Source organism: Monodon monoceros, unplaced genomic scaffold, assembly GCF_005190385.1.
Source record: "Monodon monoceros isolate NGI ecotype Baffin Bay Population unplaced genomic scaffold, NGI_Narwhal_1 Super_Scaffold_22, whole genome shotgun sequence".
Taxonomy (NCBI): Eukaryota; Metazoa; Chordata; class Mammalia; order Artiodactyla; family Monodontidae; genus Monodon; species Monodon monoceros.
In genome coordinates, this window is record NW_021703779.1 from 25,766,987 (window position 1) to 25,780,639 (window position 13,653).

A 13,653-nucleotide genomic window follows, 5' to 3' on the forward strand; every position below is an offset into this window, starting at 1 on the left:
ATTAGAAGTTAGGAGATATATGTTCTAATCCCATTTCTGCCACCAATTAGTAGAACTTAGACAAATCATTGACTTCAAAAAAAATAAATAATTGACTTCTTTAGGCTTTGGGTCCCTTTGCTGTAACCTCAGGAGGCTGAAAGAAGTAACTCTCTCTAAACTGTTTGTACAATACATTTTGTGTACTTGGTGTGTCCTGCAGGGTTACCCTTGCCAGAGGAAACTAGGTTTTGAAAAAATTTCACATTAATATCATTTCTTCACTGGAAAAGATGAGTATTGACTCTCAATTATGAACAACTGTTTGGTCCACATACCTGTAATATCCTGTCTCTCTCTACCCATTTTATAAACATTGGAACCAGCAGTCATGATTTAACTTTTGCCTAGATTGCAGCTCATCTTTTAAAACAATAGAAGCTGAGTAGATATGTGCTGATGATTTTTACTGTAAATCCTGGAGGAGCATTCTTTCCCCATTTACCCCATTCCACTGTATTTCCCCGACTGCAGAGAGCCACAGTGCCATAGCAGTCATGCTGCAAATTTAATGATGGTGGATGGGACTCTTCACTTTGAGAGTGTCTAATTCCCCCCAGGGGGATCATATGTTTATTAATGTGTCACAGGTTGCTTGCTTCCTGTTAACTCTTCTCAGTAAATAGGACTGTAGCATTCATTGGATGCTGCTTTATTTTTAGCTTTTTAAATCACCTCCTGATGAACAGAAACAGTAAACAAGTATTAAAACATGGAAAGTAATTTGAAAGTAGTGCTATCCTGGGGAGTCTGGAATTCCAGACATTACCAGACAGTAGTAAATCAGCAGTCACCTCACAAAGCTAGGGAATAAAAGACAGGAGAATAACATCTAAGGGTGCTCATCTGGAGCCACTTTCTGAAAATTAGGGGTCAGTTGCATTTATAGTAGAGCAAGAGGGGGTGGCTGAGGTAAAGAGTCGTATTTTTCATAAACTTCTCATTCTTGTCCAACGCAGTCAGGTATCCCAGGACTCACCTGGATTCTTACGCTTTACAGTCATTAAACACCACAGAACTGAAGGCATCGTCATGGTGATATTGCCTATCTAACCTGCCTTGTAAACAAACACTGTTTAGCCCTACTGCAAAATAGAAATATAAAGGAAGTAGGAAAAAGGGACGCAGTACTGCTGATAAGCTCTAATACTTACTGAATGCTCACTAAAAGACTGACACTGTGTTTTAACATGCTTGATTCCCACAGCAACCTATGAGGTCTGTAGTATTATTTTCTCCTTGTACAAATGAGGAAATGGAAGCCTAAGGAGTCAAGTAACTTTTCCTAATTTCAAAAGTAATGAGTGATTGGGCTGGAATCTGAAACTCTGCAGTTGGGCTTTAGAGATCTTACTCTTAACCCAACTGCCTGTAGAAAAAAAGGCCTGGTATTTGATACAAGGAGGTGTGGGGAAATCGACAACAGTATAAGTTTGAATAGAAAGAAAACCTAAGATTCTTGAATTTAGAAGATTAATGTGGAAGGTTCAAGATTAGAATTCACTGATTTACTTCCTAGAAAAGTCTGTTCTTTAAGAATTCTAATGTGTTCTACAAATATCAGTATTTTCCTAAAACTTCGAATATTTTCTTAAGACACATTTGAATGCATCCTAAGATAGCTAATAACTTAGTTATTTTTTTCTGAAAAAAATTATCTTAAAATGAGCCTGAGAAGAGCATGCTCCAGTCTGTACTGGAGTTAAATTAATAAATAATGCATGAGCAATATTGCTGGCAGCCCCAAAGAGGATTTTTTTTCCCTCTTGAGTGTGAAGCTCAAGCTAAAATTTAACACACTTTGCTTTCTCTCAAAGCTGTTTCTTTTTCAGTATCTTACATGCTAAAAGATTGACTCTACCTTTCATATACTCATCTGAAAAAATTCTTTATCATCTTGTATGCCTCTCTCTTTCCTTCACTCCTTCACTGTCACATTATTCTATATCTTTAATATATTTTGAACATGATCCCTCCTTCCTATCTCGCTGGGCATTGCCTTTGTTGGAGTTGCTTTTTTTTTTTTTCCTGAATGAATGCAGTTGCTTTCTAATTTGTCTCACTGTACTTAGTCCTCCTTGCAATCCAATCCAATCCATTTTTCTCACTACAGTCAGAAAAATCTTTCCAAAATCCAATTGTCATCATTTTCCAGCATAAAGTCCAAAGTCCTTACGGTGGCTTTACAGGACTTTCAGTCTGGCTCCTGCCCGCATCTCCAGTCTCAGTTCCTGCTGTTCCTTTATCACTATTTTATAACCCAGCCACACCAAATTATTTGCAATTACTCAAACATGCCAAGCTGTGTCATGCCTTCAAGCCTTTGTGCATACTATTCTCTGAAATAACCTTTCTTAAAATTGTTAAATTCTTACTCACACTTTAAGATACCCAGATATCACAATTTATGAGGACTTCTTGTTTCTTTCTTTGACACTACTGTGTGGTGCATACCCCTTTGTAATACTTACCACCTTGAATTTTTTTTTTTTTTTGCGGAACGCGGGCCTCTCACTGTTGTGGCCTCTCCCGTTGCGGAGCACAGGCTCCGGATGCGCAGGCTCAGTGGCCATAGCTCACGGGCCCAGCCGCTCCGCGGCATATGGGATCCTCCTGGACCGGGGCACGAACCAGTGTCCCCTGCATCGGCAGGTGGACTCTCAACCACTGCGCCACCAGGGAAGCCCCTCACCTTGAATTTTAACTATTTACTTGTGTATCACTTCTGGAGTGTGAGGGACTGGGGGCAGGAAATAGATCTCATCATTCTAGCAAAATCCCTAAGCACATTCTCTCAGGATATTTTTCAGGCTACTAACTGACTGTTTAATGGTTGATGGTTTCACCTATTAACTATTTTAGATATACTTGTAGTGTACATATTATATGAAGCTAGAGAAATCTACAATCAGTAGCCCTAAATTCTAATTTTGTGGAAATTTTCTTTGTTACCCAATATAAAGCTGAATAACTAACAGTAATGTAAAGCTCTGTTTTTCTCCTTTACTCTCAACACTTCTCATACCAGTTATGTGGGGTTTTTCCCACACCAAGCAATTCTTCAACCTGCTGGATATCCTACAATTCAGTTCATTTCGGACACTGTTTACCTGGACTTAGCATCAGATCCTACAGGTTAAGGGCTCAGTTCTGCATGACTGCCCCACCCACGACACACACAATTCAGATGCCAGTTGCTAGTCCAGAAATTTACCTCCACTTCTGACTGACTGGTTGTAAATCAGAGGTCCGCAGAATGCGCTTCTCATATTCTTCCATTATGCCTAATATGTCAGTTACATTTTTCTCCTTCTTTGTTCAGTTTACCAGTTTTATTTTAAACTAATTTGTATTGGAGTATAGTTGATTTACAACGTTGTGGTAGTTCCTGCTGTACAGCAAAGTGCATCAGTTATACGTATATCCACTCTTTATTTTTGTTTTTTTAATTTTTACTTTTTGGCACAGCGCGTGGCGCGCAGGATCTTAGTTCCCTGACCAGGAATCAAACCCGTGCACCCTGCATTGGAAGCACAGAGTTTTAACCACTGCACCGCCAGCGAAGTCCCTATCCACTCTTTTTTAGATTCTTTTCCCATATATGTCATTACAGAGTATTGAGTAGAGTTCCCTGTACTATACAGTAGATTCTTATTAGTTATCTATTTTATATATAGTAGTGGGTATATGCCAGTCCCAATCTCCAAATTTATCCTTTACCCCCGTTTCCCCCTTGGTAACCATAAGTTTGTTTTCTAGACTTACGACTCTATTTCTGTTTTTTGGTTTTTTACTTTTTCATAACATCTTTATTGGAGTATAATTGCTTTACAATGGTGTGTTAGTTTCTGCTTTATAAAAAAGTGAATCAGCTATACATATACATATATCCCCATATCCCCTCCCTCTTGTGTCTCCTTCCCACACTACCTATCCCACCCCTCTAGGTGGTCACTAGACACGGAACTGATCTCCCTGTGCTATGCGGCTGCTTCCCACTAGTCATCTATTTTACATTTGGTACTCAATATATGTCCATGCCACTCTCTCACTTCATCCCAGCTTACCCTTCCCCCTCCCCGTGTCATCAAGTCCATTCTCTACGTCTGCATCTTTATTCCTGTCCTGCCCCTAGGTTCTTGAGAACCTTTTTTTTTGTTGTTCTAGATTCCATATATATGTGTTAGCATACGGTATTTGTTTTTCTGTTTCTGACTTCACTCTGTATGTCAGACTCTAGGTCCATCCACCTCACTACAAATAACTCAGTTTCGTCTCTTTTTATGGCTGAGTAATATTCCAGTGTACATATGTGCCACATCTTCTTTACCCATTCATCTGTCGCTGGACACTTAGGTTGCTTCCAGGTCCTGGCTATTGTAAATAGAGCTGCAATGAACATTGTGGTACATGACTCTTTTTGAATTATGGTTTTCTCAGGGTATATGCCCAGTAGTGGGATTGCTGGATCGTACAGTAGTTCTATTCTTAGTTTTTAAGGAACCTCCATTCTGTTCTCCATAGTGGCTGTATCAATTTACATTCCCACCAACAGTGCAAGAGGGTTCCCTTTTCTCCACACCCTCTCCAGCATTTGTTGTTTGTAGATTTTCTGATGATGGCCATTCTGACCGGTGTGAGGGGATACCTCATAGTAGTTTTGATTTGCATTTCCCTAATAATTAGTGATGTTCAGAAGCTTTTCATGTGCTTCTTAGGCATTTATCTGTCCTTTTTGGAGAAATGTCTACTTAGATCTTCTGCTGATTTTTTGATTGGGTTGTTTGTTTTCTTCATATTGAGCTGCATGAGCTGCTTGTATATTTTGGAGATTAATCCTTTGTCAGTTGCTTCATTTGCAAATATATTCTCCCAATCTGAGAGTTGTCTTTTTGTCTGGTGCATGGTTTCCTTTGATGTGCAAAAGACTTTAATTTTCATTAGGTCCCACTTGCTTATTTTGTTTTTATTTCCGTTTCTCTAGGAGGTGGGTCAAAAAGTATCTTGCTGTGATGTATGTTATAGAGTGCTCTGCCTGTGTTTTCCTGTAAGACTTTTATAGTGTCTGGCCTTACATATACGTCTTTAATCTATTTTGAGTTTATTTATGTGTACGGTGTTAGGGAGTGTTCTAATTTCAGTCTTTTACATGTAGCTGTCCGTTTTCCCAGAACGACTTATTGAAGAGGCTTTCTTTTCTCCATTGTATAGTCTTGCATCCTTTATCAAAAATAAGGTGACCATATGTGCATGGGTTTATCTCTGGGCTTTCTATCCGTTCCATTGATCTATATTTCTGTTTTTGTGCCAGTACCATACTATCTTGATTACTTTAGCTTTATAGTATAGTCTGAAGTCCGGGAGCCTGATTCCTCCAGCTCCGTTTTTCTTTCTCAAGATTGCTTTGGCTATTTGGGGACTTTTGTGTTTCCATACAAATTGTGAAATTTTTTGTTCTAGTTCTGTGAAAAATGCCAGTGGTAGTTTGATAGGGATTGCGTTGAAGCTGTAGATTGCTTTGGGTAGTATAGTCATTTTCACATTATTGATTCTTTCAATCCAGGAACATGGTGTATCTCTCCATCTGTTTGTATTATTTTTTAATTTCTTTCATCAGTGTCTTCTGTCTCCTTAGGTAGGTTTATTCCTATGTATTTTATTCTTTTTGTTGCAATGGTAAATGGGAGTGTTTCCTTAATTTCTCTTTCAGATTGTTCATGATTAGCGTATAGGAATGCAAGAGATTTCTGTGCATTAATTTTGTATCCTGCTACTTTAGCAAATTCATTGATTAGCTCTAGTAGTTTTCTGGTAGCATCTTTGGGATTCTCTATGTATAGTATCATGTCATCTGCAAACAGTGACAGCTTTACTTCTTCTTTTTCGATTTGGATTCCTTTTATTTCTTTTTCTTCTCTGATTGCTGTGGCTAAAACTTCCAAAACTATGTTGAATAATAGTGGTGAGAGTGGGCAACCTTGTCTTGTCCCTCACCTTAGAGGAAATGGTTTCAGTTTTTTACCATTGAGGACGATGTTGGCTGTGGGTTTGTCATATATGGCCTTTATTATGTTGAGGTAAGTTCTCTCTATGCCTACTTTCTGGAGGGTTTTTATCATAAATGGGTGTTGAATTTTGTCAAAAGTTTTTTCTGCATCTATTGAGATCACATGGTTTTTATCCTTTAATTTGTTAATATGGTATATATGTCACATTGATTGATTTGCGTATATTGAAGAATCCTTGCATTCCTGGGATAAACCTCTCTTGATCATGGTGTATGATCCTTTTAATGTGCTGTTGGATTCTGTCTGCTAGTGTTTTGTTGAGGATTTTTGAATCTATGTTCGCCAGTGATATTGGCCTGTAGTTATCTTTCTTTGTGACATCTTTGTCTGGTTTTGGTATCAGGGTGATGGTGGCCTCGTAGAATGAGTTTGGGAGTGATCCTCCCTCTGTCATATTTTGGAAGAGTTTGAGAAGGATAGGTGTTAGCTCTTCTCTAAATGTTTGATAGAATTCGCCTGTGAAGCCATCTGGTCCTGGGCTTTTGTTTGTTGGAAGATTTTTAATCACAGTCTCAATTTCAGTGCTTGTGATTGGTCTGTTTATATTTTCTATTTCTTCCTGGTTCAGTCTCAGAAGGTTGTGCTTTTCTAAGAATTTGTCCCTTTCTTCCAGGTTGTCCATTTATCTGGCATTTAGTTTCTTGTAGTAATCTCTCATGATCCTTTATATTTCTACAGTGTCAGTTGTTTCTTCTCCTTTTTCATTTCTACTTCTATTGATTTGAGTCTTCTCTCTTTTTTTGTTGATGAGCCTGGCTAATGGTTTATCAATTTTGTTTATCTTCTCAAAGAACCAGCTTTTAGTTTTATTGATCTTTGCTACTGTTTCCTTCATTTCTTTTTCATTTATTTCTGATCTGATCTTTATGATTTCTTTCCTTCTGCTAACTTTGGGGTTTTTTGTTCTTCTTTCTCTAATTGCTTTAGGTGTAAGATTAGGTTGTTTATTTGAGATGTTTCTTGTTTCTTGAGGTAGGATTGTATTGCTATAAACTTCCCTCTTAGAACTGCTTTTGCTGTATCCCACAAGTTTTGGGTCGTTGTGTTTTCATTGTCATTTGTTTCTAGGTATTTTTGGTTTCTTCAGTGATCTCTTGGTTATTTAGTAGTGTGTTGTTTAGCCTCCATGTGTTTGTATTTCTTACAGGTTTTTTCCTGTAATTGATATCTAGTCTCATAGCGTTGTGGTCGGAAAAGACACTTGATACGATATCAGTTTTCTTAAATTTACCAAGGCTTGATTTGTGACCCAAGATATGATCGATCCTGGAGAATTTTCCATGAGCACTTGAGAAGAAAGTGTATTCGGTTGTTTTTGGATGGAATATCCTATAAATATCAGTTAAGTCCATCTTGTTTAATGTATCATTTAAAGCTTGTGTTTCCTTATTTATTTTCATTTTGGATGATCAGTCCGTTGGTGAAGGTGGGCTGTTCAAGTCCCCTACTGTGATTGTGTTAGTGTCAATTTCCCCTTTTATGGGTGTTAGCATTTGCCTTATGTATTGAAGTGCTCCTATGTTGGGTGCATAAATATTTACAATTGTTATATCTTCTTCTTGGATTGATCCGCCCATCATTATGTAGTGTCCTTCTTTGTCTCTTCTAATAGTCTTTGTTTTAAAGTCTATTTTGTCTGATATGAGAATTGCTACCCCAGCTTTCTTTTAATTTCCATTTGCATGGAGTATCTTTTTCGATCCCCTCACTTTCAGTCTGTATGTGTCCCTAGGTCTGAAGTGGGTCTCTTGTAGATAGCATATATATGGGTCTTGTTTTTGTATCCATTCAGCCAGTCTCTGTCTTTTGGTTGGAGCATTTAATCCATTTACATTTAAGTTATTATTGATATGTATGTTCCTATTACCATTTTCTTAATTGTTTTGGGTTTGTTATTGTAGGTCTTTTCCTTCTCTTGTGTTTCCTGCCTAGAGAAGTTCCTTTAGCATTTGTTGTAAAGCTGGTTTGGTGGTGATGAATTCTCTTAGCTTTTGCTTGTCTGTAAAGGTTTTAATTTTTTCATTGAATCTGAATGAGATCTTTGCTGGGTAGAGTAATCTTGTTTGTAGGTTTTTCCCTTTCATCACTTAAACATGTCCTGACACTCTTTTCAGGCTTGCAGAGTTTCTGCTGAATGATCAGCTGTTAACTTTATGGTGATTCCCTTATATGTTATTTGTTGCTTTTCCCTTGCTGCTTTTAATACTTTTTCTTTGTATTTAATTTTTGATAGTGTGATTAATATGTGTCTTGGCATGTTTCTCCTTGGATTTATCCTGTACGGGACTCTCTGTGCTTCCTGGGCTTGATTGACTATTTCCTTTACCATATTAGGGAAGTTTTCAACTATAATCTCTTCAAATATTTTCTCAGTCCCTTTCTTTTTCTCTTCTTCTTCTGGGACCCCTATAATTGGAATGTTGGTATATTTAATTTTGTCCCAGAAGTCTCTGAGACTGTCCTCGATTCTTTTCATTCTTATTTCTACATTCTATTCTGCAGTAGTTATTTCCACTATTTTATCTTCCAGGTCACTTATCCATTCTTTTGCCTCAGTTACTGTCCTATTCAGTCCTTTTACAGAATTTTAAATTTCATTTATTGTCTTGTTCATCATTGTTTGGTCTTTAGTTCTTGTAGGTCCTTGTTAAACATTTCTTGTATTTTCTCCATGCTATTTCTGAGAGTCTGGTAATATTTACTATCATTACTCTGAATTCTTTTTCGGGTAGACTGCCTATTTCCTCTTCATTTGTTTAGTCTGGTGGGTTTTTACCTTGCTCCTTCATCTGCTGTGGGTTTCTCTGTCTTCTCATTTTGCTTTACTTACTGTGTTTGGGGTCTCCTTTTCACAGGCTGCAGGTTCGTAGTTCACGGTTTTTTTTGATGTCTGCCCCCAGTGCCTAAGGTTGGTTCAGTGGGTTGTGTAGGCTTCCTGGTAAAGAGGAGTAGTGACTGTGTTCTGGAGGATGAGGCTGGATCTTGTCTTTCTGGTGGGTAGGATTGCATCTGGTGGTGTTTTTTGTGGTGTCTGTGACCTTATTATGATTTTAGGCAGCCTCTGTGCTAATGGGTGGGGTTGTGTTCCTGTCTTGCTAGTTGTTTGGCATAGGATGTCCAGCACTGTCGCTTGCTCTTCGTTCAGTGGAGCTGGTTCTTAGTGTTGAGATGGAGATCTCTGGGAGAGCTTTTGCTGTTTGATATTATGTGGAGCCAGGACGTCTCTGGTGGACCAATGTCCTGAACTCAACTCTCCCACCTCAGAGGCACTGGCCTGACACCCGGCTGGAGCACCAAGACCCTGTCAGGCACATGGCTCAGAAGAAAAGGGAGAAAAAAAGGAATGAAAGAAAAGAGTAAAATAAAATAAAGTTATTAAAATAAAAAATTAAAAAATATATATTTAAAATTAAAAAATTAAAAAGTAATAAAAAAGAAAAAAGTATGGACAGACAGAACCCTAGGGCAAATGGTAAAAGCAAAGCTATACAGACAAAATCACACAAAGAAGCATACACATACGCACTCACAAAAAGAGAAAAAGGAAGTAAGTATATATATCTATATATAAAAATAGAGCAGCCAAATCAGTAAACAAATCTACCAATGATACGAAGATAAACATAAACCCAGAAACATATTAGATGCAGAAAGCAAACCCCAAGTCTACAGTTGCTCCCAAAGTCCACTGCCTAAATTTGGGATGATTCATTGTCTATTCAGGTATTCCACAGATGCAGGGTACATCAAGTTGATCGTGGAGATTTAATCCGCTGCACCTGAGGCTGCTGGGAGAGATTTTCCCTTTCTCTTCTTTGTTCGCACAGTTTCTGTGGTTCAGCTTTGGATTTGGCCCCGCCCCTGCGTGTAGGTCGCCTGAGGGCGTGTGTTCCCATCCAGACAGGACGGGGTTAAAGGAGCAGCTGATTAGGGAGCTCTGGCTCACTCAGGCTGGGGGCGGGGTACGAGGTGCTGGTACAGAATGCAGGGCGAGCCTGCGGCAGCAGAGGCCAGCATGAGTGACGTTGCAGCAGCCTTAGGTGCACTGTGTATTCTCCCGGGGAAGTTGTCCCTGGATCACGGGACTCCGGCAGTGGCGGGCTGCACAGGCTCCCGGGAGGGGAGGTGTGGGAGGGGAGGTGTGGAGAGTGACCTGTGCTCGCACACAGGCTTCTTGGTGGCAGCAGCAGCAGCCTTAGCGTCTCATGCCCGTCTCTGGGGTCCGCGCTGATAGCCGCGGCTCGCGCCTGTCTCTGGAGCTCCTTTAAGTGGTGCTCTGAATCCCCTCTCCTCGCGCACCAGGAAACAAAGAGGGAAGAAAAAGTCTCTTGTCTCTTCGGCAGCTCCAGACTTTTTGCCGGACTCTGCCCCGGCTAGCTGTGGCACACTAACCCCTTCAGGCTGTGTGCACGCAGCCAACCCCAGTCCTCTCCCTGGGATCCGACCCTCCGAAGCCCGAGCCTCAGCTCCCAGCCCCTGCCCGCTCCCGCGGGTGAGCAGACAAACCCCCTCGGGCTGGTGAGTGCTGGTCGGCACTGATCCTCTGTGCGGGAATCTCTCCGCTTTGCCCTCCGCACCCCTGTGGCTGCGCTCTCCTCCACGGCTCCGAAGCTTCCCCCCTCCACCACCCACAGTGTCTGCCCGCGAAGGGGATTTTAGTGTGTGGAAACGTTTCCTTCTTCACGGCTCCCTCCCACTGGTGCAGGTCCCATCCCTATTCTTTTGTCTCTTTTTTCTTTTGCCCTACCCAGGTACGTGGGGAGTTTCTTGCCTTTTGGGAGGTCTGAGGTCTGCTTCCAGCATTCAGTAGGTGTTCTTTAGGAGTTGTTCTACATGTAGATGTATTTCTGATGTATTTGTGGGGAGGAAGGTGATCTCTGCGTCTTACTCCTTCGCCATCTTAAAGGTCTCCCCAAGGATGGTTCCTATTAGGAAAACTTCCAGCTCAAAATTCTGCTTTCTTGGGTCATTAAACTAGCAGTGGAGACTCTCCAGCCTTCTGTTTCTTTATCTTTTGGTGAGGCACAGCCCTCTCCAATAGTCCATAGATGGCTTCTTTTGTATTAGATCCCACCTCAGGTCCAGCGCAGACACAGCTGACTGCGACCAGACTTTCTCTATTTCTGTTTTGTAAATAAGTTCATTTGTGCCATTTTTTTTTAGATTCTGCATATGTGATATCATATATTTGTCTTTCTCTGTCTGACTCACTTCACTCAGTATGACAATCTCTAGGTCCATCCGTGTCGCTGCAAATGGCATTATTTCATTCTTTTTTACGGCTGAGTATGAATTTACCAATTTTAGCATAATTATGACCAGGCTTGACTTGTTTCTTGACCTAAATCTTCCTTTATTTTATTTTCCTAGATAAAATCTAAATAAAAATGTCTATTAAACAGTTTTTCAAACCAAACTTTTATATAATATAAAATTTTTTCTACCATATGAAAAATATACAAATGGTTTAACAGAACCAAGCATTGTTTAGCTGGCTGACAAGATAGAGCCGTGTGGAATAAGCCATGATACCATACATTAATTATCAGTAGAGTTTTTATCCCTCTCTTCCTCTCTCCCTTTTTGAGTGAAGTAAATGCACTGCCTTGACAACAGTTGCTTTTTGTTCACACCAGGCCACCATATTTATTCTGCTTCATTACAGAAACTCCACTTACTGTATGAAAGTATCCATCTCACTGACAGTGGGTGAAAATGACACTGGACTGTGCTACAATTCCAAGATGAAGTACTTTGATAAAGCTGAACTTAGCAAAAGCAAGGAAATTTCGTGCCGTGACATAGAAGATTTTTTACTACCATCCAGAGAACCTGAAATCCTATGGTATAAGGTATGGACTATGAATGATTTTATCACTTATAAATAGATTAATGTGTACCTTATTCTAGGGCAAGTTGGATAAAAGCATTTAAATGGGTGTTATATAGTTCAGTTCTGCCTTCCTAAGACACTACAGCAAGTTGTGCTGGTCATTATAAGTTTTTAAACCAGGGGCTTTGATAATCCAAGTCAATGTTTGTATTTTTAGTACATTGTAATAAGCTACTATGTTAATGTTTATATCTAGTTTATGCTGATAATCCTATCAAGTCTATTATAATCTGTCTTGATAATTTCAGGAACTAAAATGCATTAAGCATTCATTTCAAACTCTTCATATAAGCAGTCCAAAATGTCCCCAAACAAGGAGAAAAAGGATTGACTTGCTTCTGTGATAAAATGGTGCACTAGTTTTATTGAAATATTCTGTTTAATGGAAGTATCTTTGTGCATATCCTAATCCCTTTTGTATAAAAGCATACATGTTTTTAAAAATCTGATGAAAATGTATACGATTATAAAAGTAGTGTTAGATTAACTTCTTTTCAAAAACCAGAAGCAACTTTAGGCTTAAGCAGAATAACCAGATGCTGTTCTTCCTGTCACATCATTGACTTTGACTGAATTTCAAGATTTGAACATGTTCTTCAACTTATTTATATCTAAAAGATGCTTTTGTTATTGAACATACCCAAGAAAATACAATATAGATGTTATGAACATTTGTCTGGAATATGTTTTCCATGATTTAAAGATACCTAGTGTAAACTTTTGCTTTGTCCAACTAACTGGAAATAGGAACTTAGGAAGCTGGATCTTTTAGTAACTAGATTCACAAATGTCAGTATACAGAATATGAGCCCTCCGGACTGATAACGAATTCAAAACTTGTTAGAAATGAAACAGGAAGTACATCTTTAACAATCTTTAAAGGATTTTTCCAAAATTAGTAATGCCCTTCTTTGAATGACTTTCTTTTGATTCTTGACAGTAAGGAGTGGAGTATTCAGAACATCAAGGGAACTGTTGAAATATTTTTCTACTTTTCCCTTGGATTTCTGTATTAGACAGTATTAAATAGTCCTTAAATATTAGCCCCACTATTTCTGTTCCTGTGCATGTGAGCTTTATTTACTTTTAAAGTTTTTAAATTATATATTTCTCACCCTGATTTTCTGTGGTTTGCCTGCTTTCCACAGGAGGATTCTAAGCAAGCCCTGATGATTTCCTCAAAGGGGAGAGGTATTAGGGGAGTTTGACACAAGATCTTCAAGTACAGATATTTTTCTAGTACTCATATGTGTACATTCAGCTTCTAAATATGCAATTTCTTTGTTGTTTGCCAATAAGTTGATCTTAAGAGTCATGCACTTTTTCTCACTTTTTGCAAATAGTATCTCAAAATTTGCTGAAACATTAGAGGCCACACACACACACACACACACACACACACACACACACACACAGTCACACACTCAGTTTTTTAAATGGCTGGCCTTATATTGGTCCTTTAGTCATGCTTCCACCATCTCCCCAGTCATTGTGACCTTACGCTATAAAGACCATAATTAGTGAAGTGATGGGTGGAGATGCAGTATATGTGGAATTTAAAAGTTTTGTAACAATTCAGATTATTTTTCCATAGTCAAGGGAATATGTATTGCATACATTTAGTGTATAATTTATGCAACTGTGACAGTTTAT

The 13,653-nt window shown here is 39.0% G+C and overlaps 1 protein-coding gene across 1 annotated transcript in view; it reads left to right on the forward strand.

Moving 5' to 3' along the window:
* IL1RAPL1 (interleukin 1 receptor accessory protein like 1) overlaps positions 1-13,653 on the forward strand; it is a 1,341,257-nt gene that overhangs the window by 767,242 nt on the left and 560,362 nt on the right. The window contains exon 4 of the mRNA XM_029241535.1: positions 11,773-11,959. Coding sequence (XP_029097368.1) covers positions 11,773-11,959 — 187 coding nt within the window. The remainder of the gene's footprint in view (positions 1-11,772; positions 11,960-13,653) is intronic.